Source organism: Corythoichthys intestinalis, chromosome 16, assembly GCF_030265065.1.
Source record: "Corythoichthys intestinalis isolate RoL2023-P3 chromosome 16, ASM3026506v1, whole genome shotgun sequence".
Lineage (NCBI taxonomy): Eukaryota > Metazoa > Chordata > Actinopteri > Syngnathiformes > Syngnathidae > Corythoichthys > Corythoichthys intestinalis.
In genome coordinates, this window is record NC_080410.1 from 14275607 (window position 1) to 14302614 (window position 27008).

At 39.2% G+C, this 27008-nt stretch overlaps 1 protein-coding gene across 2 annotated transcripts; it reads right to left on the bottom strand.

The window, feature by feature from the left end:
- Window positions 1–1337: 1337 nt before the first annotated feature.
- Window positions 1338–26364, bottom strand: LOC130932174 (phosphomannomutase 1). 2 transcript variants are annotated; one of them, XM_057861636.1, is made up of 9 exons: window positions 26222–26364; window positions 25879–26060; window positions 21189–21306; window positions 20914–20990; window positions 17117–17208; window positions 14220–14319; window positions 13603–13678; window positions 7630–7745; window positions 1338–2211 (listed from the first exon to the last, which is right to left on the bottom strand). In XM_057861636.1, exons 2-9 carry the CDS (start codon window positions 25957–25959, stop codon window positions 2089–2091), a joined length of 783 nt encoding a protein of 260 aa, XP_057717619.1. In that variant the 5' UTR covers window positions 25960–26060; window positions 26222–26364; the 3' UTR covers window positions 1338–2088. The 2 variants fall into 2 exon arrangements, 1 of the variants encoding a protein (XP_057717619.1); XR_009067362.1 differs by adding an exon at window positions 4476–4596 and having other exon boundaries at window positions 2070–2211; window positions 25879–26297.
- Between the last annotated feature and the right edge of the window lie 644 nt (window positions 26365–27008).

The window sequence follows — 27008 nt, forward strand, 5'->3', positions numbered from 1 at the left end:
ACAAATGCTTTGGGAGTAATATCTTCATTTATTTTGCTTGCAATGAAAAAGCGCAAAAAAAACAGAATTTAAAAAAAAAAAAAAAAAAAATCTTTTTACACGAAACTCCAAAAATGGGCCGGACAAAAGTATTGGCACCCTTTGAAGAAAAATGTGATGCTTCTCTAATTTGTGTAATAAACAGCACTTGTTACTTACTTGTGGCACATAACAGGTGGTGGCAAAAACTGAATCACACTTACAGCAGTTAAAATGGATTAAAGTTGACTCAACATCTGTCCTGTGTCCTTGTGTGTACCACATTGAGCATGGAGAAAAGAAAGAAGACCAAAGAACTGTCGGAGGACTTGAGAAGCAAAATTGTGAGGAAGCATGGGCAATCTCAAGGCTACAACTCCTTCTCCAAAGACCTGAATGTTCCTGTGTCTACCGTGCGCAGTATCATCAATAAGTGAAGGCCCATGGCACTGTGGCTAACCTCCTTAGATGTGGGCGGAAAATAAAACTTTTTTTTGTTTTGTTTTTTAAGATTTCAATGAAAGTTTGTGCAAATGGTGGATAAAGAACCTTGACTAACATTCAAACAAGTTCAAGCTGTCCTGCAGTTCGAGGGTACAACAGTGTCAACCTGTACTATCCGTCGGCGTCTGAATGAAAAGGGACTATGGTAAGATACCAAAGAAGACCCTAGTTCTGACCCAGAGACATAAAAAAGCCAAGCTGGAGTTTGCCAAAACTTACCTGAGAAAGCCAAAAACGTTTTGGAAGATAAAGGTAGAGCTTTTTGGGAAAAGGCATCAACAGAGTTTACAGGGGAAAAACTAGGCCTTCAAAGAAAAGAACACGGTCGCCACAGTCAAACATGGTGGAGGTTCCCTGATGTTTTGGGGTTGCTTTGATGCCTCTGGCACTGGACTGCTTGACTGTGTGCATGACATTATGAAGTCTGAAGACTACCAACAAATTTTGCAGCATAATGTAAGGCCCAGTGTAAGAAAGCTGGGTCTCCCTTAGAAGTCATGGGTCTTCCAGCAGGACAATGACCCAAAACACACTTCAAAAAGCACTAGAAAATGATTTGAGGGATAGCACTGGAGATTTCTAAAGTGTCCAGCAATGTGTCCAGACCTGAATCCCATAGAACACCTGTGGAGAGTTTGGAGAAGGCACCCTTCAAAATAATGCAGCATAATGTAGGGCGTTATGTACGGTGTGAGAAAGCTGGGTCTCCCTCAGAGGTCATGGGTCTTCCAGCAGCACCAATAGTGACAAAGTAATTTTTGATAGAAATTGTGAATATTTTCAGTCAATATCTATGTTAAAGTGACATACATGTCAGCAGTTCCATCAAATTGTCTGGTGCCGATGCTACATTTTTACATATAGGGCCAACAGCGGACTAGGTGAATTTATCTCCATTTATTAGTTCATGTATTGAACTCATTACCTGCCATAGACAGCCAACAAGTTAATGAAATAATGCAGAAAACCAGTTAAATGACTGATACAGTGCAGGTCACCTACTCCTCAAATAAACTTACAAAGAACAAAAATACAGTACGTATTCAGTATTCTGGACAGTAGAAATTTTTTTCCGTCAGTCAAAAATGACAGTAACCCCATGTATGACTGACTGAAAAGCTTGCGGTACATGAAAAAGCCTTTAAAAATACTTATATTTCGGTTACATAGTGACCTAATCAAAGAAGCTTATATTCACAGTAATTTCAGATTTAGCATTTTCTGTTTTAGTTTATATAAACTGGATAAAAGCAATAATCAGTAAAATTGAGCTCAGAAACATGAACAAACCTGGAATTTTTTGCATCATGGAGGAGTAAAAACAATTCAAACCCTCCCAACCTCAGAAATGCATGGCAAATATGGTAACCACTTAATTACAATGCTACTCTTTTGTATTAAAACAGGTTTTAAAAATGCCATGCTACAGCAATGCTACTTCATCTGTAACTTTTTGTGAGTCATGCTTTTTTTCCCAACAACAATCATATTAGGCAACTAATATACATACAATCAGTAGTTAAACATCTTCAATAGTTTGCAGCCAACCTGATTGAATCTTCAGCATCAGGATTCATGCGATTGCTCATCAAAGAACAGTTGCTGACACAGTCTGGCAGTATCTTGCGGGGAGTACACTGTGAAGCCGATGGTACGCGGGTCATTGAAGATCTCGTAATCGTTTCCGCCCTGAGGGGAAAAAAAGACGAAGAACAACTGAGGCCAATTAGTGCTGCCTGATTAAGTTTCTGTCTTGTTGAGAATCTGACTACTGACATTTAACCTCTTGGTTGAACAGAGAATGACTTTCACAGCATGACACCAGCATAACTGATCCCTTGCTGGGATTCAGCGGTGGGCTGTCAGGGCCAACAAGTCCATGTTTTCTGTCTTAAAGACCCTTTATTATGTTTTTTTCTCTCTATTTAACCTAATAGGGCACTGTTGGTGAAGGGGGATTCTTTAGAAGCCATAAAACATGAAGAAAATGGTCTAGTAATTTTGTTGTTTGGCCCTTTTTACAAAAACAAGTTAAAATGACAGGTTTAGTACTTCAACGTCACAAAGACTCAGCTCCTATCTCCCATTTTATATTTTGCTGAACAATATTATTATTATATTATCTTAATAACTAATTAGCAGCCATTGACAGCGATAGACGTCCAATCCATGTGAAATGGGATGGCCCACAGTCAGTCAAACTGAAAGGGGAACTTTGAAGTAAGGTTGGCCAACCATGTTTTTGAATAATATCAATGGCTAAACAATTATAAGCATATTTTCATTATTTTTTTTTACGCAACCCTTCCAGATTCTTTGTTTAACCCATAGCAACGCCCTTGACAACGAAAATGCTTTTCTTCGGCAATCTTCGGAAATTACGTCACACCGGGAAGTGCGAGGGAAGTCCGCCATAGAACAGTATTGTTTGTTGCATTGTTTCTCGGTAAGATGCCACGGCGGTGTGTGGCGATGTTTTGTTCTCACTCAAACGAAAAGTTGTATGAGTGGCCAAAGGATAGCAGGGCACGTAAATGGACATCTTTCGTTCGCACGAAGCGAATGAATTTCATGCCATCATCGAGTAGTGTTCTCTGCTGCAAACACTTCGAAGATGCCTGCTTCCTTAACCGGTCTGCTTATGATCAAGGATTTGCCAAAAAGTAAGTGTGATTTTTGGATAGATGACTGATGACTTTGTCAAAGCAGAGGCTGCTAACTGTTGTGCAATGAACAGTATAAGCTAGCGACGTTAGCCGAGGCTATCCCCGATCATAGTTGTTGTTGCGTTCGCTAGGTTAAGCGTGTTTAAATTGTGCGTCATCTACGATCTTGTCCGAAAGGGTTAATCCACTATCAATCGGGAAAGGGGTGTGGATGTGCACATATGCGGGTCGGCGTCGCGATAATTCACGGTCACGTTGCAGATAGCCTTCTAGTTTGTGTTTCGCCGCTTTGCGAGAGCCGCTGACAGGTGACAAGTGTTGCTTTTAATGTCTGGCAGCGAATCAGCGAGCGCGCAGGCCACGCAGTGAATCATGGGAAATGTAGTCTCGTCACGCCATTAGACGCCACTTTGTTTTCTTATTGATGCCACAAAAAAGTGGAGAAAGTCATCGGCGACTGTGATATAGTTGATATTATTTAGTTGTAATACGGGAGTTGACCAGTAGAGTGTACGCATGTCATTTAGATGTGTTATTGTTTGTGCCTTACTCCTTCACTAAGAGAAAAACGTTATTGTTCAGAGTCACTTGGCAAGACGTTGAGTAAAGTTGTAAAAGCCAATAAAGGTGTCGTGTGGGTCACTCGGTCAAGATATAACAACGACTCATCTCCTCCCCCCCCCCCAACGTTTTTGTTTTATTATTTAATATGCACGAGAGCTGCCGGATCTGCCAAAATGAACATGAAGTCTGATTTTTTTTTTTTTTTAACAATGTCATCAGATAGACAAAACCATAAAATTATGTGCAAATGCCTGCATCTTCAAATCATGAAAATAATAACAGCCTATATCTTACCAATGTTGTAATCTCGATGGGTCTTGTATCCATTCCATGTCAGGAAGTCTAGGCACATTGTTGGCATCCTGACTGGCGTCTGGCTAATAACATAAAATTCCAATCTCCTCTTCTTCCTCCAACTCTTCAAAAACTTGGATCTCCTCCCTTGCGCTTGATCTATCGCTTATATAGCTGTTTGGATCATTGTTTGAAGGGCTTTGTATGGCGGCCGTATGTATGGAGGTGCCATCGCGTTCCCGGTGTGACGTATTACTTCCGGGTTCGTCCCCTTTCAGGCTCGAACTTCGGAAACGCGACTATTTTGTCAAATATACAACATATAAATTATTTTTTCATGCTTTATTTGTTGGACAATGTTTGATTACTTTAATTGTGACCCTATTTGGCATGTGAAGAAATTAGTTCCAACTACAGCTTGAAAGATACCTGTTTTCATATTCCTGATCGCTCCTTAGCAGTTTCTCCACGTCGCCTACAGAGGTCGCCACATTCATTCGCTGCCACCCTCTCAGTTCAAATGGATTGGATGTCCATAGTTATACAATCCCTAGCAAAAAGTATTGAATCACCAGTTTAGAACGAGCACTCACTCAGACATTTTATCATGTAGAACAAACTCAAATAAAAAGCTTGAATTTTTTTAAAAAAATTAGTTCAAAATTGCAGTTCCGCATTCAGAAACACGAAAATGAATTAAAAAACATTGTGGTGGTCAGTAAATGTTACTTTTATAGAGCAAGTGCGGGGAAATATATATGGAATCACTCAATTCTGAGGAAAAAAATATGGAATCATGAGAAACAAACATAGAAAGAACAATCAAAACACATCTCTAGTAGCACCACCTCTGGATTTTATGACAGCTTGCAGTCTCTGAGGCATGGACTTGATGAGTATTCTTCATCCATTTGGTGCCAACTCTCTTTGATTGCAGTTGCTAGATCATCCTTGCAGGTCGGAACCTTATTGTGGACCTTTTTTTTTTCAATTTCCACCAAAGGTTTTCAATAGGGTTGAGATCTGGGCTATTTGCTGGCCATGACATTGACTGGACGAGTCTTTCTCCAAAGGAATGCTTTAACAATTTTAGCTCTGTGGCATGAGTTTGTCATCTTGGAAAATGACAAACATATTTTCAACTGATGGGATAAGAAAGCTGTCTAAAATTTCAATGTAAACTTCTGCATTTATTGAAGATTTAACCACAGCCACCTCCCCAGTGACCTTTGCCTGACATGCAGCCCCATATCATCACGGACTGAGGGAATTTTGGTGTTTTCGTCAGGTAGTCATCTTTGTAAATCTCACTGGAACAGCTGCAAACCAAAGTTACAGCAGTTCTTTGTTTGTTTCTCATAATTCCATATTTTCCTCAGAATGGAGTGATTCCATATATATTTCCCTGCACTTGCTCTGTAAAAGTAACATTTACTGACCACCACAGTGTTTTTTATTCAATTCTTTTAGTGTTTGTGAATGCTAAAGAGTTGCACTTTTGAACTAATTCATTATTTTTTTTCAAGCTTTTTCTATGAGTTTGTTCTACATTATAAAATGTCTTAGTGAGCGCTCGTCCGAGACTGGTGATTCCATATTTTTTGCTAGGGGTTGTAGTTATAAAGAAGCAATGAACGCATTTAAATTCACAGCAGAAGGATGAAAATAGCCACATAATTTTCTGTGAACCGAGAAATCAGTTAATGGGGACCAAAACCCTCCGCAATAAGTGAAAAACCGCGAAGTAGTAAAAAAACAATTTTGTGTGTGTGTGTGTTCAATGTATTTGTTCAGAGTTAGCATTGGAAATTGATACATATAAGACATGTTTTTTCATTTCCCCCCCTAAAGTATAACAAACAAACAAAAAAAAGTATATTAATAAATATTTTTTAAGCACTTCCAATGTAATAATTATGTTTTAAACATATTACCGTCCCACTGAATTATTTTTGAACAAGAATAAAGTAGAAAAATGCTTGGCTTTATTAAATTCATCATTGGGTGAGTCCACTCAAATCCGCTCAAGCTGCTCTCTTAAACACAATGAGTTGCCACAGCAATTGTTTAACAAGTTGAACGATGATTGACGCATGCGGCGCTTTGAAGTTTTGTCTCTGGCAACATCAAACCCAAACATCTGTCAATTATCGTTAACTTTAATAAGCAACTCCAGTGCCTGACGAACAACGAGCAGGGAGAGGGAGGGAGAGTGAGACTATACGATTGGTTTTGGGACAGCTTATATGTATTTTTTTTTTTTTTTTTTACTTGGAAAAAAATCCTCGATGGACTGAGGGCGCGAAGTAGTGTCACACGCCCCCACATTTTTAACATGCATTTGTGTGTGTTTGTGTGTGTATGTATATATATAGTATCAATAAAAATATAAATAACATACATAATGTATGAATAATACGTACTGTACATTCATTCTCTCACTTTCATGAAGCGTGTGTGTGTAAGTACATAAATATGTTTTTAGAACGCTTTCTTATAATAAGATTTTAAAAATCCACAATGTACTGATGGTGTAAAAGTAGAGCGAGGGATCACTGTACAGTGGTACCTCTAATTACAAAATTAATTGGTTCTGGAAGTAGTTTCGTAAACTGTAAATTCCAAAAATAGAGACGCGTTTTCTATGTAAATGCTCTAATCGGTTCCAAGCCCCCCAAAATTCAGACATAAAACTTTTATAAAGTATAAAAATGCATCAAAATATGAACAAATACATGTTGCAATTAGATTAATGCACACTAACCATAACATGAGAGTTGTGCATAGTGTGAAAAACTAAGAATAGAGTAAAGAATGTAAAATAATAAAAGTTAATGCGCTCACATAACGCTGTTGTGTGGCTCGACGGGCGATATTTTCCCGTTGAGACGTGTCTTAGCAAGCCTGCAATTATTTATGGTCTTATATTCTGGCTCCCTCCTGTGGGGTTATAGGTACTTAACGTCCATGACAATTGTCTTTTTTTCCCACAGGTTACTCAACTACTTAATAATAATAAAAAAAGTGGAAATAGCTGTTTTCAAATATGACGGACAGATGTAGCTGTAAATACTGGTTTGAAAAATGTTAACAGCCACCGTCCACATGCCTGACCTGACATGACTTGTGAAACTACATACATACACTATTAACATTTTTGGCATGAGCTCAAAAAACAACTGTGCAGTTGTGTGTAGCCCTCTACTCACAGTAAAGGCACACTAAAATGAATGGAAGCTCATTGGTTGTATTGCGGGTCATTTGAGGACAACAATTAACGGCATGTTCAACACTCATCTTGCTTTGTTTGTAGATCGGCGATCATCCAAGTCCTGTATTCTAATTTGTAAAAAAATATGTTTCTCTGTCAGTATGTAAATTTTCACTGTGGTGTCTCGCTATTCATGTCATGAAATGACTGTCAAACTAGAAAATGTGTTTCTACACAATCCTGATGTCTTTCCCATACAAGAATTCATCATTCCACAAAAAGTACTTTTTGCTGGAGTTTCTACACTTCATGCTACTGAAACTGTGAACACAAAGAAATAAAAAAATGTTAAAATTAAATAGAACTACTTACAGCTGAAGTCTCATTGCCAAAAAAGTAAATGGCATCCAGGCCGTCGCTCTCCAGCAGATCGAGGCATAACCTTTTGTCCCAGCCTTCGGGAAACACGTCAAAGCTGATGAGACCACCTAAGAGCAGAAAACAATGTCAATATTTCATTCCCACAAACCCGCACATTCACAAAATCATTATTTCCAGTGGTATTGTAATGGCAGCGAACACAAATGAGACTGACAATATATTTTTCTCAAGAAAGGAGACAAGTAAAGCCCTGTTTTTTTCTTTTTTTATACAGACAAACCTGACAAAAAACATTAACACCCTGCCATATGCTATTAAATGCACCCTTGACTTGCACCACACTCTCCCTTTTCTAAGCTCAGCTCTGCAGAACAAATGTCCTTCCCCGGCAAAGCAACAGCTGACGGAGGCTCTTAACTTTTTACATCAGCGAACAAACCTGTTTTGTTCTCACAGTTCAGTGAGCCCTTTGGCAGACGAGAAAATACTGCACTAAACAAGTGAATGTGTTGCCCCAACAACCACAGTGTTGTTCAACCACATAATAAATCCTGTGACATAAAAAAAAAAACAAAAAAAAAAAACATTAACTGCCATTCACAGTAGGGCTGTAAGATATGACAGTATATATCGCCAAAACGACATAAAACCGTGTATTAATAGATATTTTACATGTCTAATGTCATCATCACCATAAATAGACCTGTTCCTGCAATGCACATTTTGGACAGCAGATAGCACCCAATTTGCACTGACTTGCTAGATTTTGGGCTTGCATAAACCAGGGGTGGGCAAGCTGGTCCTCTAACTGGGGAAACAAGAAGCACATGACTGCAATCAACTGATTGCACTTGTAAAACACCAGATTAGTGAAAAGGGGTTGCAACGAAAACCTGCACCCATTGTGGCCCTTTGTGGAATAGTTCGCCGCTGGCATATATGTACCATACTGGTACCACCAGTTAATCTAAAGATTTCACTGTCTACAAATTGGCTTCCCCTGCCAACCGTACGTGAGTAACCCACACAGGACAATTTATTCCAATGTCAAGACTAATTAATTTATTACTAGTGTTGTTATGCTAATATACAAAGCCTTTATTCGACAACGAGATTTAAAGATTTAAATATATAGCAGCCTTAAAAGTCAAAACCACTGATGGGATTCATGCATGACTAGGTGCAATTAGACACACTAAGGTATAAAAACTCCGGGTCAGGATTAGGGATCAGGCAACATAGAATAGGATGCCAACATATCTACACTCACAAGGGATTCACACAAATACTGGGTTCTACATCTCCCATTTGTTTACACTTCACCCCTTCCAATGACTTATCTTTCTGATTTGCTCCCCGTCTTCTTTTTCCTTGGTCATCAGGCCCCCCGCATGGTGTCAACTGGAAATACAACTAGCTAACGATAGCACCAACATATTCATAGTAAGTGTAGGTGTTCAATGTATTTCTTGTTGTTGTTTGTGCTCTTCTGTCTCTCGCTTTCTCTTTTTTTTGTGACCCCCCCATAACCCCTTCCTGTTCGCTGCTTTCTTCTAATAAACGGGGCACACTGAATGGTCACAATGGGAGTATGACATACTCCCATGTGATACATTAAAACTGTTCAGACCAATCGGACACTCAGATTCCCATTCACCGTGTAAAGCAGCTGAACATGACAGGTAAAAAAGTCTTTCTTGTGAGAGAAATCAACATAGGTCCCAAGATGGTTAGTGCAGGTAGTTGAAAAGAAAAAAAATGATGCTTACCATTGAAATGAAGAAGGAAATGATATAAAAATATGAGCACGCTGCGCACGTGAAATACGGCCGGAATACGCCTACGAACTCGACGGTCCTCCTCCGACCTCTGTTTGGCAGTCTTTATAAGTTAAAGTGACAATTATCATTACTGTAACATCAGCAAGGAAATCGCCAGCTTCGTCAGGTTTTTAATCATTTATTTTAGAACTTCTGCAATACAACTACATGGCTACTGTCCGCCGTACTGACGCCAACAACAACACAACATGAAAATAAATTAAAAAAAACTTCCCACTCTTCCCCACCTCTCTCACTCTTGTCAGTCACACGGTGCGTTCAGAAACAGCATGCAAAACACAACCGCCACATTAGAACCAGATTCATTCCATTATTACAGGTAGTCCCTGGGTTACGATTGACCAGACTTACGCGATTTCTTTCTTTGTTTTTTCTTTTTTTATTAATGTTGACTTTTGTTTTGTGATGCATGGTTTTATTTTGGCGTAGAACAAGAAGTGAGCACATTTACAGATGCGCCCGCCCACCCCGCACACACAGAGCAGCCGAGTGACAGAAGTGACAGCATGCGTGCACATTTGTTGCTTGTGAAGCATCCAGAGGCGACGGCTGTATATAACCTTTTGTACTCTTCATTGTGCGTTTTCAATCGTGGTCGAGGTGATTTTACGTGACTGTTTTTGGTGATGTGCGGACGCTAACTGATACATGCTAATTGTTTGTTATTGCTGCATCAGTAGCTACTTGTAAACGGAAATTTGAATTGCTGTTATTGAAGACGAGGCTGGTTTAATTTCATTTCATTTTAGTTTCACTCTGCAAGTGTTGATGTCTTGAGCTGCTGAATAAAGTCAGCAAACCACATGGACGTCCGACATCGTCATTTTGGAGCTTAGCTCACTGTATTGGTGAGGACAGTACAATGATGATACATGTTTTTGGAAAGTTTTTTTTTTTTTTAATTTTTTTATTTAGAGGGTGTTTTGAGGTACTTAAAGGGTTAATTCAGACTTCCACAGAAAACAGGGTTACATCCGCCTTGCATGACAGCAGCACCATTGGTGTGTGAATATGTGCGTGAAAGGGTAAATGAGTGCTAATGTAAAGCGCTTTGGGCATTGTAACAATGTAGATAAACGCGCTATATAAGTACTCTCTATTTACCATTTACATCGCCAGCGCAGGAACGGAACTCGTTCGTAAACCGGGGACTACCTGTATTATATTATTATTCCAATTTGCAATGATAATTTATTTGTTTTGTTATTCGTAAATGTACCTGCAGTATTTATGAAGGATTTAGCATAGGTTTTTGGGCTGAAGAACAAATTAGTGGAATTGAATTTTTTTTCTTATGGGAAAAACCTGCTTGACATACGAGCATTTCGACTTACAAACCAGGTCCTGGAACAAATCAAATTTGTATGTAGAGGTACTACTGTATTAGATATATTTACATTTGAGCAAAAATATAAATGCGACTATGCTGATTCAGTTTACACTGGATAGTTTTAGGTTGCAGCACTACTTGATGCAATTAACATTTGCGGCAGGTCAGTTAAAGTGAATTAAAATTTTATTGGGTGGACGAGTCATAATTGTTGTATACAGTGGGGCAAATAAGTATTTAGTCAACCACTAATTGTGCACTTGATAATATTAGAGAGGCCTGTAATTGTCAACATGGGTAAACCTCAACCATGACAGACAGAATGTGGGGAAAACCCCCCCAGAAAATCACATTGTTTGATTTTTAAAGAATTTATTTGCAAAACATGGTGGAAAATAAGTATTTCGTCAATACCAAAAGTTCATCTCAATACTTTGTTATGTACCCTTGGTTGGCAATAACGGAGGCCAAACGTTTTCTGTAACTCTTCACAAGCTTTTCACACACTGTTGCTGGTATTTTGGCCCATTCCTCCATGCAGATCTCCTCTGGAGCAGTGATGTCTTGGGGCTGTCATTGGGCAACACGGACTTTCAACTCCCTCCACAGATTTTCTATGGGGTTGAGATCTGGAAACTGGTTAGGCCACTCCAGGACCTTGAAATGCTTCTTACGAAGCCACTGCTTTGTTGCCCTGGCTGTGTGTTTGGGATCATTGTCATGCTGAAAGACCCAGCCATGTCTCATCTTCAATGCGTTTGCTGATGGAAGGAGATTTCCACTCAAAATCTCTCGATACATGGCCCCATTCATTCTTTCCTTTACACAGATCAGCCATACTGGTTCCCTTGCAGAAAAACAGCCCCAAAGCATGATGTTTCCACCCCCATGCTTCACAGTGGGTATGGTGTTCTTCGGATGCAATTCAGTATTCTTTCTCCTCCAAACACGAGAACCTGTGTTTCTACCAAAAAGTTCTATTTTGGTTTCCTCTCACCATAACACATTCTCCCAGTCCTCTTCTGGATCATCCAAATGCTCTCTAGCGAACCGCAGACGGGCCTGGACATGTACTGGCTTCAGCAGGGGGGACACGTCTGGCAGTGCAGGATTTGAGTCCCTGGCGGCGCAATGTGTTACTGATAGTAGCCTTTGTTACTGTGGTCCCAGCTCTCTGTAGGTCATTCACTAGGTCCCCCCGTGTGGTTCTGGGATTTTTGCTCACCGTTCTTGCTATCATTTTGACGCCACTGGGTGAGATCTTGCATGGAGCCCCAGATCGAGGGAGATTATCAGTGGTCTTGTATGTCTTCCATTTTCTAATAATTGCTCCCACAGTTGATTTCTTTACACCAAGTGTTTTACCTATTGCAGATTCAGTCTTCCCAGCCTGGTGCAGGTCTACAATTTGGTCTCTGGTGTCCTTCGACAGCTCTTTGGTCTTGGCCATAGTGGAGTTTGGAGTGTGACTGACTGAGATTGTGGACATGTGTCTTTTATACCGATAATGAGTTAAAACAGGTTCCATTAATACAGGTAACGAGTGGAGCCTCGTTAGACCTCGTTAGAAGAAGTTAGACCTCTTTGACAGCCAGAAATCTTGCTTGTTTGTAGGTGACCAAATACTTATTTTCCACTCTAATTTAGAAATAAATTCTTCAAAAAATCAAACAATGGGAATTTGTTTTTTTTTCCACATTCTGTCTCTCATGGTTGAGGTTTACCCATGTTGACAATAACAGGCCTCTCTAAACTTTTCAAGTAGGAGAACTTTCACAATTGGTGGTTGACTAAATACTTACTTGCCCCACTGTATTTTTCACCAAATAATTCAAAATGTACTATATCGCAGCATATCAATATTGTGATATACTAAAAATGATTTTTCCCCATGGTGTACAGCACAAATTGATAATTAAAGACACCAAATCCATTTGAACTGCAATGGCTGGCAATTGCCACGTTTACATGGAGCCAAATATTCCAATTACAATAGGAATATTTGTTCAAACCGAATAAATGTGTTCCATATAAACACCTCATTCGGAATGAACAGGCCCAAACCGAATGGAATTTCATTCCGATTCACAGGGGTGGAATATTCCTTTTCGCAAACCAATTAGAAGTAAAATTATATCATGTAAACAGGGAAGCGGAATGGTGTCTGGTTGCGTTCTTTCTGCGCATGCTCCGTACTGACGTGGTGGCGTCACTCGGTGACGTAAGTAACGTCACTTGCAACATGGCTTCCAAGCACACGCACAGCGCACCCACACAACTTTTTAAATGAACGGCGTATCATTCTGAAGTTTTGTTTCCACTCGAAAAGTTAAAACAGCAGCTGATCTGACGATCGATCTCCATGTTTTGCAACGTGACGCTTTGTTTTGATTAATCTGCGCATGTCAGACGGCAGTTGTCAAACGTCCTTTCGGAATAAAGGCAGTCACATGTAAACGCTGGATCGGAATAGATGAAGTGACATGTAAACAGCTGATGTGAAATATCCATTCGGAATGATTTGAATCGGTATGAATAAAAGTCAGCATGTAAACGTGGCTAATGACTGATATGGCTTCACTGCCATTAACAGCATTAGACGTCTAATCCAATTTGACTGATGATCCCTGCCAGTCCGCCAGTCAAAACGGCCTGGACATATGGCACCATCAATGGCAGTCAGCAGTGAGTTAATGTGTATCTGGTGACATTTATATATATAAACAGACACATGTCCATGCTATATTAACGCAGATTATGTTCATGAAAATGAACAGCCTGTGACGCTCTCACCTCGAGTGAACCGCAGTCCTTTTCCAGCAAATTCCTCCTTCAGGGCAGCAACAAATTTCTCCCTGATCTTTTCTCTCTGTGACACAGAACCACGGTCACATGTTACAACATACAAATTATTAATGAATGAATCTATAACGATCAACCAGGATTCTCTTGACACCAGCTAAACAATGTATTTCGGTCAGAAACTAAAGGGTCAAACTTTGTCCGCTTGAGTGATTCGTCAATGTGCAGCCAGGTCAACTGTCCTAAAAGCGCAACAATGTTTAAACTCTCTGCTTAATTAAGCACATTTCATGAATCACAGTCCTGTTTGTTTAGCTAGTAAATATTAACCGTCTATCTTTCGCCATTGTTTTTCTATTTAAGATTTTGCACTTTGTAACTTTATGAAATAACATTTGCTCAAAACAAAGAACATGGGACAAAGAATCAGTCCTAGGTTTTTATCATACTCAACAAAATGTATGATTCCTCAGTCTCATGAATCGAATTATCTCAAGCAGATATTTGCTGTATTGACTAACACTTCAGCTAATTTAGTGAAACCACGTGTACAATGTGTGACTTGATAAGCTTTTGCTACATTATGTAAAATGTTCCACGGAATTTACCTTATCAATTTCAGAAAATTCTATTCTCTCCTCCAAAGTGCAGCTCCGACCGATGGGTGAAATGTTGAGCATTCCATTCCTGAACTCGATAAACGTTCCCCTGTAAATCGAAAGCAAAGCATTCATTGCGAAAGTTCATTTTTCACAAGTGAAAAGCGTAAAATGTTTTTTCCTCTAAACGAGTAGGCAGGACAAGGCAAGGAAAATGTATTCGTATTGCAAAAGTCACCATAAGGTACGCTTAAATCACTGTGCTTTACATCACGTAACAATCAGCGATGATTATGACGCAAAACAAAACAAAAAAAAAAGAAACAAACACAAATATAAGAACACATTATATGCAAGTCACATTAAAATCAAGACAGTTAAAAACAATTTAATTTTTTTAGATGGCTGTTGAAGTTCAGGTCTGAGTCTATAGACCCTACTCACATGACGACACAACCACGCCTCCACGCCATGTTGTCCGTCTACTTGTCGTGTATATGCATTACCGCTACGTAAATTCCTCCTATTATGGCATGTTTTTCTGCTCGTTAACATTAATAATCAAAATGGTGAAGGCCTGTGTGGCGGTTGGTTGCAGTAACAGAGAAGATAGACGGACAGACTTGAAGTTCTACCGTATTCCGAGAGACCCGGAGAGGAGAGCGAGATGGACTGCTGCAATTCGACGAGAAAACTGGGCTCCAAACGATTACCACAGATTATGTAGTAGTCATTTTATATCTGGTAAGATGCATTATATATATATTTAGAGGGTTTTGGGCTGACAACCACAATTAAGATCATTGCGAGGCTAATCGCCGACAACTTACAGTTTCAAATTCAAGATGCTTATTTCTTCCACCATCATTACATTTGGAATAATATTTAGCTGGTACTAAGTGAAAGAAGCTGGCCTCGTCTACGGATCATCAGATAAAAAGGTGTGTCCAAACCTTTTGCAAAGGGGGCCAGATTTGGTGTGGTAAAAATGCGGGGGGCTACCTTGGCTGATTTACATAGAACAATATATTTAAACAAATTTTAGCAAGCCCTTCTGTGTGTCACATTTGCTTTATTATTATTTTTAATTCATATTTTCAACAGTCTCGTCTTTGTGGCGTTCTCTTTCGACACTCGGGCTCTTGCGAAATACTGCTGCTGTGAAATTAAACTAGCTTCAAGTTGCTGCGTATATCGTCCCTGTAATGTTGTACATGTCAGCGTGTCTTATTTGGTAATATTGCGTCACATCGAACTCTTTGAAAACAGCGACTGTCTCTTTCCAAATGAGGCAGACAGAGTTGTTGCGTGTTTTATTGAAGAAATAGTCCAATATCCACCTATCCTTGAAGTGTCGGCCATCGCAGTCAACTTTTTTTTTATTTTTTATTGTCGCCATTTTAGAAATCACACGGGGTAATGTTGCTTAGAGTGCTGCTCTTAATGTTTTTCAAAGTTTCGTGAGAATAGGCTGATTTTGTGTGGACAAGATAGTTGTAGATATCAGGGTAGCAGATGTCAGGCAGAGAGGGCGAAGACAGCGGGTCGAAAAATATCGATTTAGGCATCAAATATGGATCTGGCGAATGGATAGACTGAAGCTTTTCCACATAACACCTTTTATGCAACGCATCCAATGAGTTTACAGCGTCAGAAAGCACTGGGGCTTCCATGAATTGCTCTATAAACTGAACGACTAATTGAAACCATTGAGAATAGGGCTAAACAGAGACGGACAATATGGCGGCCGGATACAGCGACACGTCATTCTGTGACGTCGGTGAGTAGGGTCTATAATTAGACCAAGACTTCAGGCTTGATTTGTCTCTGTCAATGACATTGTACTAGGGTGAGAGCTGATTTGACCTCACTGTTTTTGGGCCAAAAATGATCACCTCTGTCTTGCAGACTGTCTTGTAGACGTGTTTAACTTTGAATTGCAGCTATGGTGCAATTTTATACGGTGTATATGCTGTTTTTATATATGCACTGTATAAAGTGTAAAACAATTACATTATTTAAAAGCAAGGAATGGAATTATGACATAATACCGTATTGGCCCAAATATAAGACGGCCCTGATTATAAGACGACCCCCTCTTTTTCAAGACTCTAGTTTGAAAATAGACTTTTTGAACACCAAATTAATTTTTATACCGAAACTAATTACAGTACATCCGAAACAAATGATTATAACAATATATTTGAGAGAAAAAACATGTTATTTTGCCTCATTTAAGTCTTAATATCTGAACATTTAAATATGTAAACTAAAGTGCAATCACATTCGTAAATGAATGGCTTCTGGTTTTTGAAATGTAAATAAACCAATCTATTGTGATAAAACAATAAAATTGCAATAACTGCATTAACCATCAAAGTGAAGTCTAACTGTAACTGTAGTCTTGAAACAAATCTGAATAAGGAAAAACATTGCAATTAAATAATGCAAACTGATTAAACTTGAGAGTAGCTGAGATCTGTCATGACAGAACATCGCTTCAATGATATCTGGCGCCATCTAGCGTCGTGAATGGGTATAATGTCTAGACCAGGGGTGGGCAAACCGGTCCTCGAGGGCCGCAGTGGCTCCTGGTCTTTGTTCCAACTGACCCAGCACAGATAGTTTAACCAATGAGGTTTCAGCAGAAATGAGAAGCACCTGACTGCAATCGACTGATTGCACGTGTAAAATAGCAGATTGGTGAAAAGGTGTCCTCTTAATGGGTTGCAACAAAAACCCGCACCCACTGCGGCCCTTTGTGGAATAGTTTGCCCACCCCTGGTCTAGACCGTAAATATAAGACGAGCCCCTCTTTTTCAGTGTTATTTCAATGCGAAAAAACACCGTCTTATATTCGTGCCAATACGGTACAATGCAGTCATGTGTGCTAGTGTATGTGAGACCTCTTTTTTGGAAGTTTGATCAGCCCCATGTAGTTTAAGCAGAAGTTAATTAGGTCCTGCAGCAGCTCCTCCCCAATATGGTTTTGGATTGCCTGTCAATTTGAAACATATGAAATCAATCATCATGTTTCTGTTATTCCGTAGTCATTAGCTGCATGGTTGCTGAGAGACATTTAACCCTTTCAGGGACAGTGGTCACTACAGTGGACGTATATTCAAACGCTAGTAGCTTAACTTATTCACTGCCAGCCTAGCTCATAGCGTACAGTGCGGCCAAAAGTACTGGCACCCCTACTATTCTGTCACATAATGTTAAATTTCTCCCATAAAATGATTGCAATTACAAATGCTTTGGTAGTAAAATCTTCATTTATTTTGCTCGCAATGCAAAAGAAAAGAGAATGGGAAAAAAATTAAATCATTATGATTTTGCACAAAACTACAAAAATGACCCAGACAAAAGTATTGGCACCCTATGAAAAATCATGTGACGCTTCTGTAACTTGTGTAATTAACAGCACTACTTAGCTGTAGCACATAACAGGTGGTGGAAATAACTAAGTCACACTTGCAGCGAGTTAAAATAGATTAGAGTTGATTCAACACTTGAGTGATCGAAATGAGGCGAAATTACAAATAATATTGTCCTGTCTCCTTGTGTGTACGGTGTACCACTTTGAGCATGGAGAAAAGAAAGAAGACCAAAGAACAGGCTGAGGACTAGAGAAGAAAAATTGTGAGGAAGCATGGGTAATCTCAAGGCAACCAGTCCATCTCCAAAGACCTGAATGTTCCTGTGTCTATCGTGCGCAGTGTCATCAATAAGTGTAAAGCCCACGGCACTGCGGCTAACCTCCTTAGATGTGGACGGAAAGGAAAAACTGACGAGAGATTTCAACGAAAGATGTGCAGATGGTGGATAAAGAACCTCGACTAACATCCAAAGAAGTTCAAGCTGTCATGCAGTCCGAGGGTACAACAGTGTCAACCTGTACTATCCTTCGACGTCGGAATGAAAATGGACTTTATGGTAGGATGCCCACAAAGACCACGCTTTTGACCCGGAGACATAAAAAAAACTAGGCTGGAGTTTGCCAAAACTTACCTGAGAAAGCCAAAAACGTTTTGGATGAATGTTCTCTGGTCGGATGAGACAAAAGTAGAGCTTTTGGGGAAAAGGTATCGACATAGAGTTTACAGGGAAAAAAAAGATGCCTTCAAAGAAAAGAACACGGTCCCCACAGTCAAACATTGCGGAGGTTCCCTGATGTTTTGGGGTTGCTTTGCTCCCTCTGGCACTGGACTGCTTGACGATGTGCATGGCATTATGAAGTCTATAGCCTACCAACAAATTTTGCAGCTTAATGTAGGGTCCAGTGTGAGAAAGCTGGGTCTCCCTCAGAGATCATGGGTCTTCCAGCAAGACAATGACCCAAAATACACTTCAAAATGCACTAGAAAATGGTTTGAGAGAAAGCACTGGAGACTTCTAAAGTGGCCAGCAATGAGTCCAGACCCAAATCCCATAGAAAACCGGTGGAAAGATCTGAAAATGGCAGTTTGTAGTAGGCACCCTTCAAATCTCAGAGACCTGGAGCAGTTGGCCAAAGATGAACGGTCGAAAATTCCAGCAGAGCATTGTAAGAAACTCAATTAATCACACTCAATTAATTACACAAATTAGAGAAGTGTCACATAATTTTTCACAGGGTGCCAATACTTTTGTCCAGCCCATTTTTGGAGTTTTGTGTAAAATGATAATGATTTAATTTTTTTTTCATTCTCTTTTGTGTTTTTTCAATGCAAGCATAATAAAGAAGATATTACTACAAAGCATTTGAAATTAAAATTTTTCTGGGAGAAATTGAGCATTATCAGACAGAATTGCAGGGGTACCAATACTTTTGGCCAGCACTGTATGTGTTGTAGTAATTGATACCTACTGACGACAGTAGACATCCACAGCATTAAATTGGAGGTCATACAAGATTTATGTTAAAAAAAAAAAAAAACCCAAAAGAAAATTAACAGAACAAGATACACATGGGTCACAGGCCTGCAACACTTAGTTGAATTTGTCTTTACACACTTAATTTTTCATGAAAGTGGCGTTTGTTCATCGATAAGCCGCACTGGACTATAAGCTGCAGCTGTATTATGGGATATTTACATTTACACCAAAAGACAACCAGTAGCACTTTATATGACAGTGGCAACATAAGACTGTCATAAGACCAAATGAACTACCATAAAGGTTTGAACCAATTGTCTGCAAAGCTTCATTTGGCCATCACTGCTCCCTTGAAGGAGACTGTCAACCTCTGCTGCCACCTGCTATCAACACTGCTGTCGTCCAACATGCCTCCTAGCATGCATTGCAGCGATACGGATGTAAATGAAAATAAAAATTCCTGTTCTATGCTAATTATTTCTTCAGTTACTGTTCCAGTTGTTTCATTAATTGCTAGTTAATGTATTGGGTAACACTTAATTTGACAGTGGCACCATAAGACTGTCATAAGACCATCATAATTATGACATGACACTGCCATGAGCATGAATGAATGCTTATAGCAGATGTCATTTCTTTTCATCCAGCAAATTATCTCACTTCGAAAGGATGTAAAAGATCCGAGCTGGACATAAATGGAAGTAGTGACATAATTTGCCGGATGACACTTAATGACATCGGTCATAAGCATTCATTAATGCCCATGTTAGTGTCATGTCATAATTATGGTGATGATCTTATGGCAGTCTGATGACACCGCAGTCAAATAAAGTGGTACCTATTAACCCAATAAATCAACAAATAAGCCGCACTGGACTATGAGCCGCAGGATTCAAAATGAGGGGGAAAAAAGTAGCGGCTCATAGTCCGAAAATTACGGTATTACACTTTGTTTTAATTAATTTTAAAAAAGTTTAAGTTATTTTTAAAATGAATTTTAACGAGCCGGCATATGGAATTTTTTCAGACATTAGCCATTGGCTGATTAACGAAAAAGTAAGCCGATAAAAAAATGATTTTGATCAGGCATGTGTGTGGGCAATGTGATAGCCGATGACTGACGGTAGGAACCCGGAAGGACCCTGCAGCAACTTGAAGGCAGGCTGCTACAGGAAGCTTCAGGCTTGCCTGATTTGTAAATATTCTAAGATTTTTTTTATCTTGCATGAGAGACTATAAAATGTGTCTTTAGCCTTTTAAGGTGTTTACTGATTGATCATAACACTCTAAATGTAACTCATAGGGTTAATGTAGCATTCACGTTAGCATTAGGTTTGGCATGTGAGCGTCCTCATAAACTGTTACTTCTTTACCTCTCGTTGTGACATCCTGGTGGGTTTAAATTTTTGAAAATAATGTACTGTTCTTGCTTAGTGTGTATAATAATAAAAAGAAATAATGCGTTCATTGGTTTGGTAGTACTAGCGGATTAATCTTTTAGGTCTCAGGTCATCACTGTAAATTTTAAGCTGTTGAAGCAGTTTTTAAAAAATTGCTTTTCATAATCTACGTGCTTTAAAAAAAGAAGAAGATCAGTTTACAAAATTGGCTTTGGATATTGGCAATCGGCTTTTTTTTTTTTTTTTTTTAGATATCGGTATCGGCATTTCTCTCTATACCTCTATACTCAAGTCAAACTATAAATACTTGTTGCATCACATAAAATACTATAGTTGACCCACTTTATCCACTTACTTTGCTTGAGCTAATGAGAAAAACATTCTGTGGACTGGCAGTGAGCGTTCACTTTGTAGGTACTCAAATACGTCCTGCCACTTTCACTCACATGTTTAGAACGGAGTTTCCCGTCCTTGTACTGCACGGTGCCGTTCTCCGCAAATACATAGTCAAACTTGTGTATGACTGCAAGAGAGAAGGGGTGAAATGTGACTAAACGTGCTCATACATATTTACACACATGCAGGATTGTGGAAAGTAAATTTTGAAGATTAAATCAGTGACAAAATGTCTCAGTCACAAACTTGACACAAATTTACATTCGTGGCTGAAAAACACATCTTGATTTCTAATTTTCAACAAGCTTTCAAAATGAAGACTCACCATCATCTCCTTCCCCCAGTTGTTCCGCTATCTTGGAATAATCGGAGCCTCCGACGATACCGGTCTTGACTTTCTTTCGCAGCTTTTGGAAGAACGCGTCCAGCTCCGGGTCTATTTTCTGAAAATTGAAAATGTAATGATGTAACTTTACGTTACTACATTGTTTAAATAGCCTCTTGATATTGATACCGAAGAAATAAAATAGTCTACATTTGATACCATTTTTTTTACTACATAAATTAAAAACCCAAGATTAAATGTTATTTTCTAAAGAACTCTTTCATAGCCATTGACGATGATAGATGTCCAATCATTTGACTCTTTAAATGAATTTATCACATGTAGACATCCAATCTATTTGAAGGGGGAGGGCGAGCAACGACGTCTAGCACTGTCAATGGCGGCCAATTAGTTAAAAAGGAAAATGCCAAAATATCCTGTATGACTACGAAGAAATAGTGCAAAATAGAATTCATCACATGAAAACAAATTTCCGGTCACCTGTGGTCCCACTACAGTATAGTGTTGTAATATGACATTAATATAAAATCTTATTCATAATATGATGAAATTCAGACTTGTAAAACTGACAATTGCATTAGTCCATATTGCACTCAAGTCCTTATTTGATCTGTTTATTAATTTGATTTAAAAAAATAAATGTAAGAATTGCTACACAACAGTGGAGCTGCAACTCTCGATTATTTAAGTAATCAATTAATCTATCAATAACTTCGAATAATCGAGTACCCGTAATTTGCGGACTATAAGACGCTACTTTCCCCCCTCATTTCGAATCCTGTTGCTTAAAGTCCGGTACGGCTTCTTTGTTGATTTATTTGGATTAATAGGTAACACTTTATTTGACAGTGTCATCATGAGACTGCCATAAGACCTTCATAATTATGACATGAGGCACATGACACTATCATGGGCATGAATGAATGCTTATGACACATGTCATTAAGTGACACCCGGAAAATTATGTCACTAACTCCATTTATGTCCAGCTCGGCTCTTTTACATCCATTCAAAAGTGAAATAATTTGCCGGATGACACAAAATGACATCTGTCATCAGCATTCATTAATGCTCATAGCAGTGTCATGTCATAATTATGATGGTCTTATGCCAACACTGTCAAATGTGTTACTAAAATACCATTACTAGCAGTTAATGAAACAACTGGAACAGTAACCGAAGAAATAATTAGCACAGAACATGACTTTTGGTTGTTATTTACATCTGTAGCATTGCTAATGAATGCGACTCCGACTCTGTTCCTGGTCCGCACGACGACTCCGACTCTGTTCCTGGTCCGCACGACGACTCCGACTCTGTTCCTGGTCCGCACGATGACTCCGACTCTGTTCCTGGTCCGCACGATGACTCCGACTCCGTTCCTGGTCCGCACGATGACTCCGACTCTGTTCCTGACCCTCGCCCCGATGATGCTGCTCCCCGTTTCCTGCCACAAGGTGGCGGTATGGACGACCGAGCACTACCTCGTCTGGGACGCCCGCCTGATCTGCCCGTGCGGTCACCCAATGTCTGGTGCCCCGGGCGCCCTCCCGATCGACCCGTGCGATCGGCCCAAGTCTGGCGTCCTGGACGCCCGCCTGACTGGCCGTGACGGGCTGGTGTTGCTCCCTCCTCCGAGCAACCGTCTGACTTTTTGTTTCCTCGGGACGTCTGGGATCCGTCCCTTGAGGGGGGGGTACTGTTAGGTTTTGTGTTTGGTTTCTCCTTGTGTGACTTGTCCCTGTGATTACCCATTGCTCTCACCTGTGTGTGTTTTCCCAGTGTATCCTGCAATCTGCATCCACCTGTGTTACCCAGCTGTTCCTCGTCTTGTTACCCCTTGTCTGCGTATATAATGACCCAGTTTCTTGTCACTCCTTGTTGCGTCATTGTCTATGTCCGTCTTTGCCAAAGTCAAGTCCGTTCCACGCCCTCGTGTACCAGTCCCTCTGTTTAAGTAAGTTTTGGTTTGAACCTTGCCTTTTGATCCCTAGTCTTTTTGTTTGTACTTTGTGCTTTTGTTAGTTATAATTAAAACCATTTTTTGAGTTCTCTGCCACCTGCTTTGCTGCTTTTGTTTTCCTGCGTTTGGGTCCACACAACCTGCCTGCCTGCCCGCGTCCCTGACAGTAGTGGTGATGTAGTGGTAATATAACACAGCACAACAGTGCGTATTTGACAATTTACAGTACTCAGATGAGGCAGATGGCTGACCTGATATGACACTTTGTGCATAGATATTGATATAACAGTGCAAAAATGCCATAATGTAACTGTGCAAATATTGCATACACAGTATCCAGATTATGCAATACCTAGATTTAGACACATGTCTGAGAACATACAGTATTACTTAGTGAGAGGCATGTGACAATATTGTGGTGTTAGCAGTGCAATGTCCCGATGTTTGTGTCCACCCAGAGCAGGCTTTCCTGCCCACTGTGCATAATAAGAGAACATCAGGCCCATGATTTTTCTATGTTCATCTGTCTAGGCCTGTTACTCATAGGGACAGGGAGAACAATTGAATTCTCCTCCACAAGTTGGCAGAATTCACCAATCTATCAAGCTGTCGACATTCATTCAACAGAATAATAACTTTGGGTCCAACTAAACATGCCCAGCTATAACACAGACTAAGTACTTTCGCAAAAAAATTGACATAAGATTATCAATATTTGTATTTGGCTGTGTATCTTGAGATTTTTCATGGTACAATAAAGCTGGAGAAACACTGATGTTGTTAGTGTGTTGATGTTTTGCACGACACACTGTGTTGTTAGATTAACTATAATACAATACTTGGTGACATTTTTGCATTGGAAAATAGACAAGTCAGACACAGACCACCAATAATGTGGAGAAGACTAAGATGAATGACATTTCAATATGACATAAAACAAAAACGTGAAGGTTTCAAAACCGCTAGAAATTTCCGTCATACCATCCCTTCGGTGTAAGCTATTTTTTTATGTCTCAAAAATGCAATCCCTCGCTTGCAGCTACAAGGCTTAACCTTCCCCCAACAGTTGTTGCTCAGTGTCAGTGAGTCAGCTGTGCTACACGATGGCTGGAGGAGGTTTCAGAACTTTTTACCCCCATCAAAGAAAACGAAATCGCTGGGATGGGAATACTTCGACTACAGAAAAGTTACAGATGACTGCGGCTTGGAGGAGGAGGGCCAACCGACAAGTAAAACATGTTTGCGGAGGAGGCGATACTTCCAATATGATTTTACATTTGTACAAAGTTAAAGGTTAGGGAACATCGTTATGAACGCTATTAGAGTTACAGTAAGTCCAGCGAGTTCAGTGTGTCTAGAGGTGGCAAAATGTGTTTTTTTTTTCTCTTTGGCAACTGTCTGTGTTGAGAAAGAGTCATACACATGTGCTTTTTATAAAAAACAATTCAATTATTTTTGTTCTGATGATAATAATATTAAGTTGTGGCTCACCTAAAGGACTGCATTTATTTGAATTTTATTTAGAATATTTCAGTAATTTTTTGGTCATCTTTTAAAAATTATTTTAACTTAACATTATACTTATGTTTGAAATTGCTAATATGTTTTGAAAAATAAAAATCCTGTTCAATGGAAAAAAAAAGTTGTTTTTTTTTTTAACCCAGATATCTCAAAGTAAAGGGCTGTAGAAATAAATCTGATTGATTGATTAAAAGTAGCACATTTTAGAGCTGTAATTGCAATACAATGATACCGTGAAACCATGATAATTTTGCTTAAGGTTATCATACCTTCCGGCATGTAAAACATGCTTGCGGAGGGTGGATGCCAAGGAGGCAATGCCTTCAATATGATTTCGCATTTATACAAAATTAAAGGGTAGTAAACACTGTGATGAACGTTTCCCCACCAGCTACGAGAGTTTAACTCCAGTGTGTTTAGTGTGTCTCGCGGTGGTAAAATGTGGTGTTTTTCTCTCTGGCAACTGTCTGTGTTGAGAAAGAGAGTGTGTGTATAATGTAAACATGATACGAGTCATACACACATGGTATTTATGGAAAATAATTAAATTATTTTTGTTCTGATGGTAAAAATGTTGAGCTGTGGGTTTAGCCTCACCTGAAGGACACGATTATTTTAATTTTATGTAGAATATATATATATTTATATATATATTTAAATTCATTTTAACTTAACATTACAATTATGTTTCAATTTGCTAATGTTTTGAAAAATAAATATCCTGTTAAAAAAAAAAAAGACACGTGCCTAATCACGATATGATATCAGAATGCAAATGTATCGATACTCAGTTTGTTTTTACAGTCCCACAGATCACCATAAATTTATTGTCTTTGGATAAATTTGATTTTGGTGGTGGATATCTTTGCATTTTCCTTTTTAACTGATCGACTGCCATTGACGGCACTAGACGTCCTATCCATTTGAATTTGGAGCCTGGGTAGCGCTGCCACATTCCCAGTTCAAATTAACTGGGACGTCTAGATGATAATTTAGTTTAAAAGAGCCACATCATTGGACGTCCATCATCGTCAATGGCACTAAAAGAGATCATTTAAAAAAATTATTTACAAAATGTTTTCAAATTGATGCAGTATCGAAAATTGTATTTTTTGGAGTATCGATATCAAGTTGAAAATTTTAGAGGTTGTGACCAGATTAATGTTACATTAATTTGCAACTCACCTCTCTTGGTGGAGTCAGAGTGCCATCCACGTCAAATAGGCAGAGGATGGTTCTCTCCGCAGATAAGTCGATGTTCTCCATTTATTCGTCTTTACCTCCTTTCCTTTTTAATTCCAGCAGTGAAAGTTCCTCTCTCGTTCGAACACACGTGGACAAATAAGCATTAGGGAGGATTCCCAGATCTGCAGTCGTTAAAATCAATCAAGCAATGAATGAATTCACGAACTGGACTAGTTTTTCTTCAAAACGTTCAGTTTGTTCATGAAAAAACAGCCGCTTATTTAATTCATTTTTTTCCCATTAGTGGTCCGCGAAGATCTTCATAAAAAGCTCAAGCTCACACCTTTCAAAACACATCTTGTGGAAGGTTTCAGGTTTCTTTCGCAATGTCAAGCTTGGTCAGCAGCCAATCATAGCCAAGATGGGCAGTCATTGCGTCACAAAATGGGCGGGGTTTGGATCCATCTGCTTGTCAAACAAACTGACCTTTAGCTGTACGGACATGGGGTTTCACAATTCAGTAAACAAATTATTCAAAATACAATAATAAACAATCTATAGCTATAGAAATTTTGAATGAATGAAATTGTGCTGAAATTGAATGTGGCTCAAAACACGATTGTTTACTATAGGAAATCGGCAATCTATTAGTTGTGTTGTTTCCTATTTTTTTAAATTATATTTTCATTTTTGACTGTCTTCCGATTTTAATTCTTTTGTGTTTTTATGTCTATGTCTTATTTTATTTTTTTATTTTTTTTTTGTTTAAAGTGTTTCATGTTGATTTTAATGTGATCTACAGCACAAGGGTGTAGGTTAGCATAGGGACAAAACACTAGCAACTTTTTAGGATGCTCACATTGTCCCCACCAACTTCCACTACTTCCTATATGTTTTAATTGTTGCAATTGAGCCCATCATTACTAAGCGAATTATTTTAATTATGTTCAGACTTACATGTACCTCTTTTCACTTGCTGAATGCCGGTCCATTTTTTCCCTCCTAAACGCACATTTGATTGGCTAATGACTTGGACCCCCCACAGACACCCACACATTAGATATTAAAGATATTAGAAGTTTTTGTTCCCCAGCCAGCAGCAGCCACTGTAAGAAATGTAGAAATATGTC

Excerpts from the sequence above, each read along its gene's own strand:
- LOC130932174 (XM_057861636.1), bottom strand. The coding sequence starts at position 25,959 with ATGGAGAACATCGACTTATCTGCGGAGAGAACCATCCTCTGCCTATTT. Across the intron at positions 13,679-14,219 it reads AATTTTCTGAAATTGATAAG|AGAGAAAAGATCAGGGAGAA; the intron begins GTAAATTCCGTG and ends TCTGTGTCACAG. Across the intron at positions 2,212-7,629 it reads TTGGCAATGAGACTTCAGCT|GGCGGAAACGATTACGAGAT; the intron begins GTAAGTAGTTCT and ends TTTTCCCCTCAG.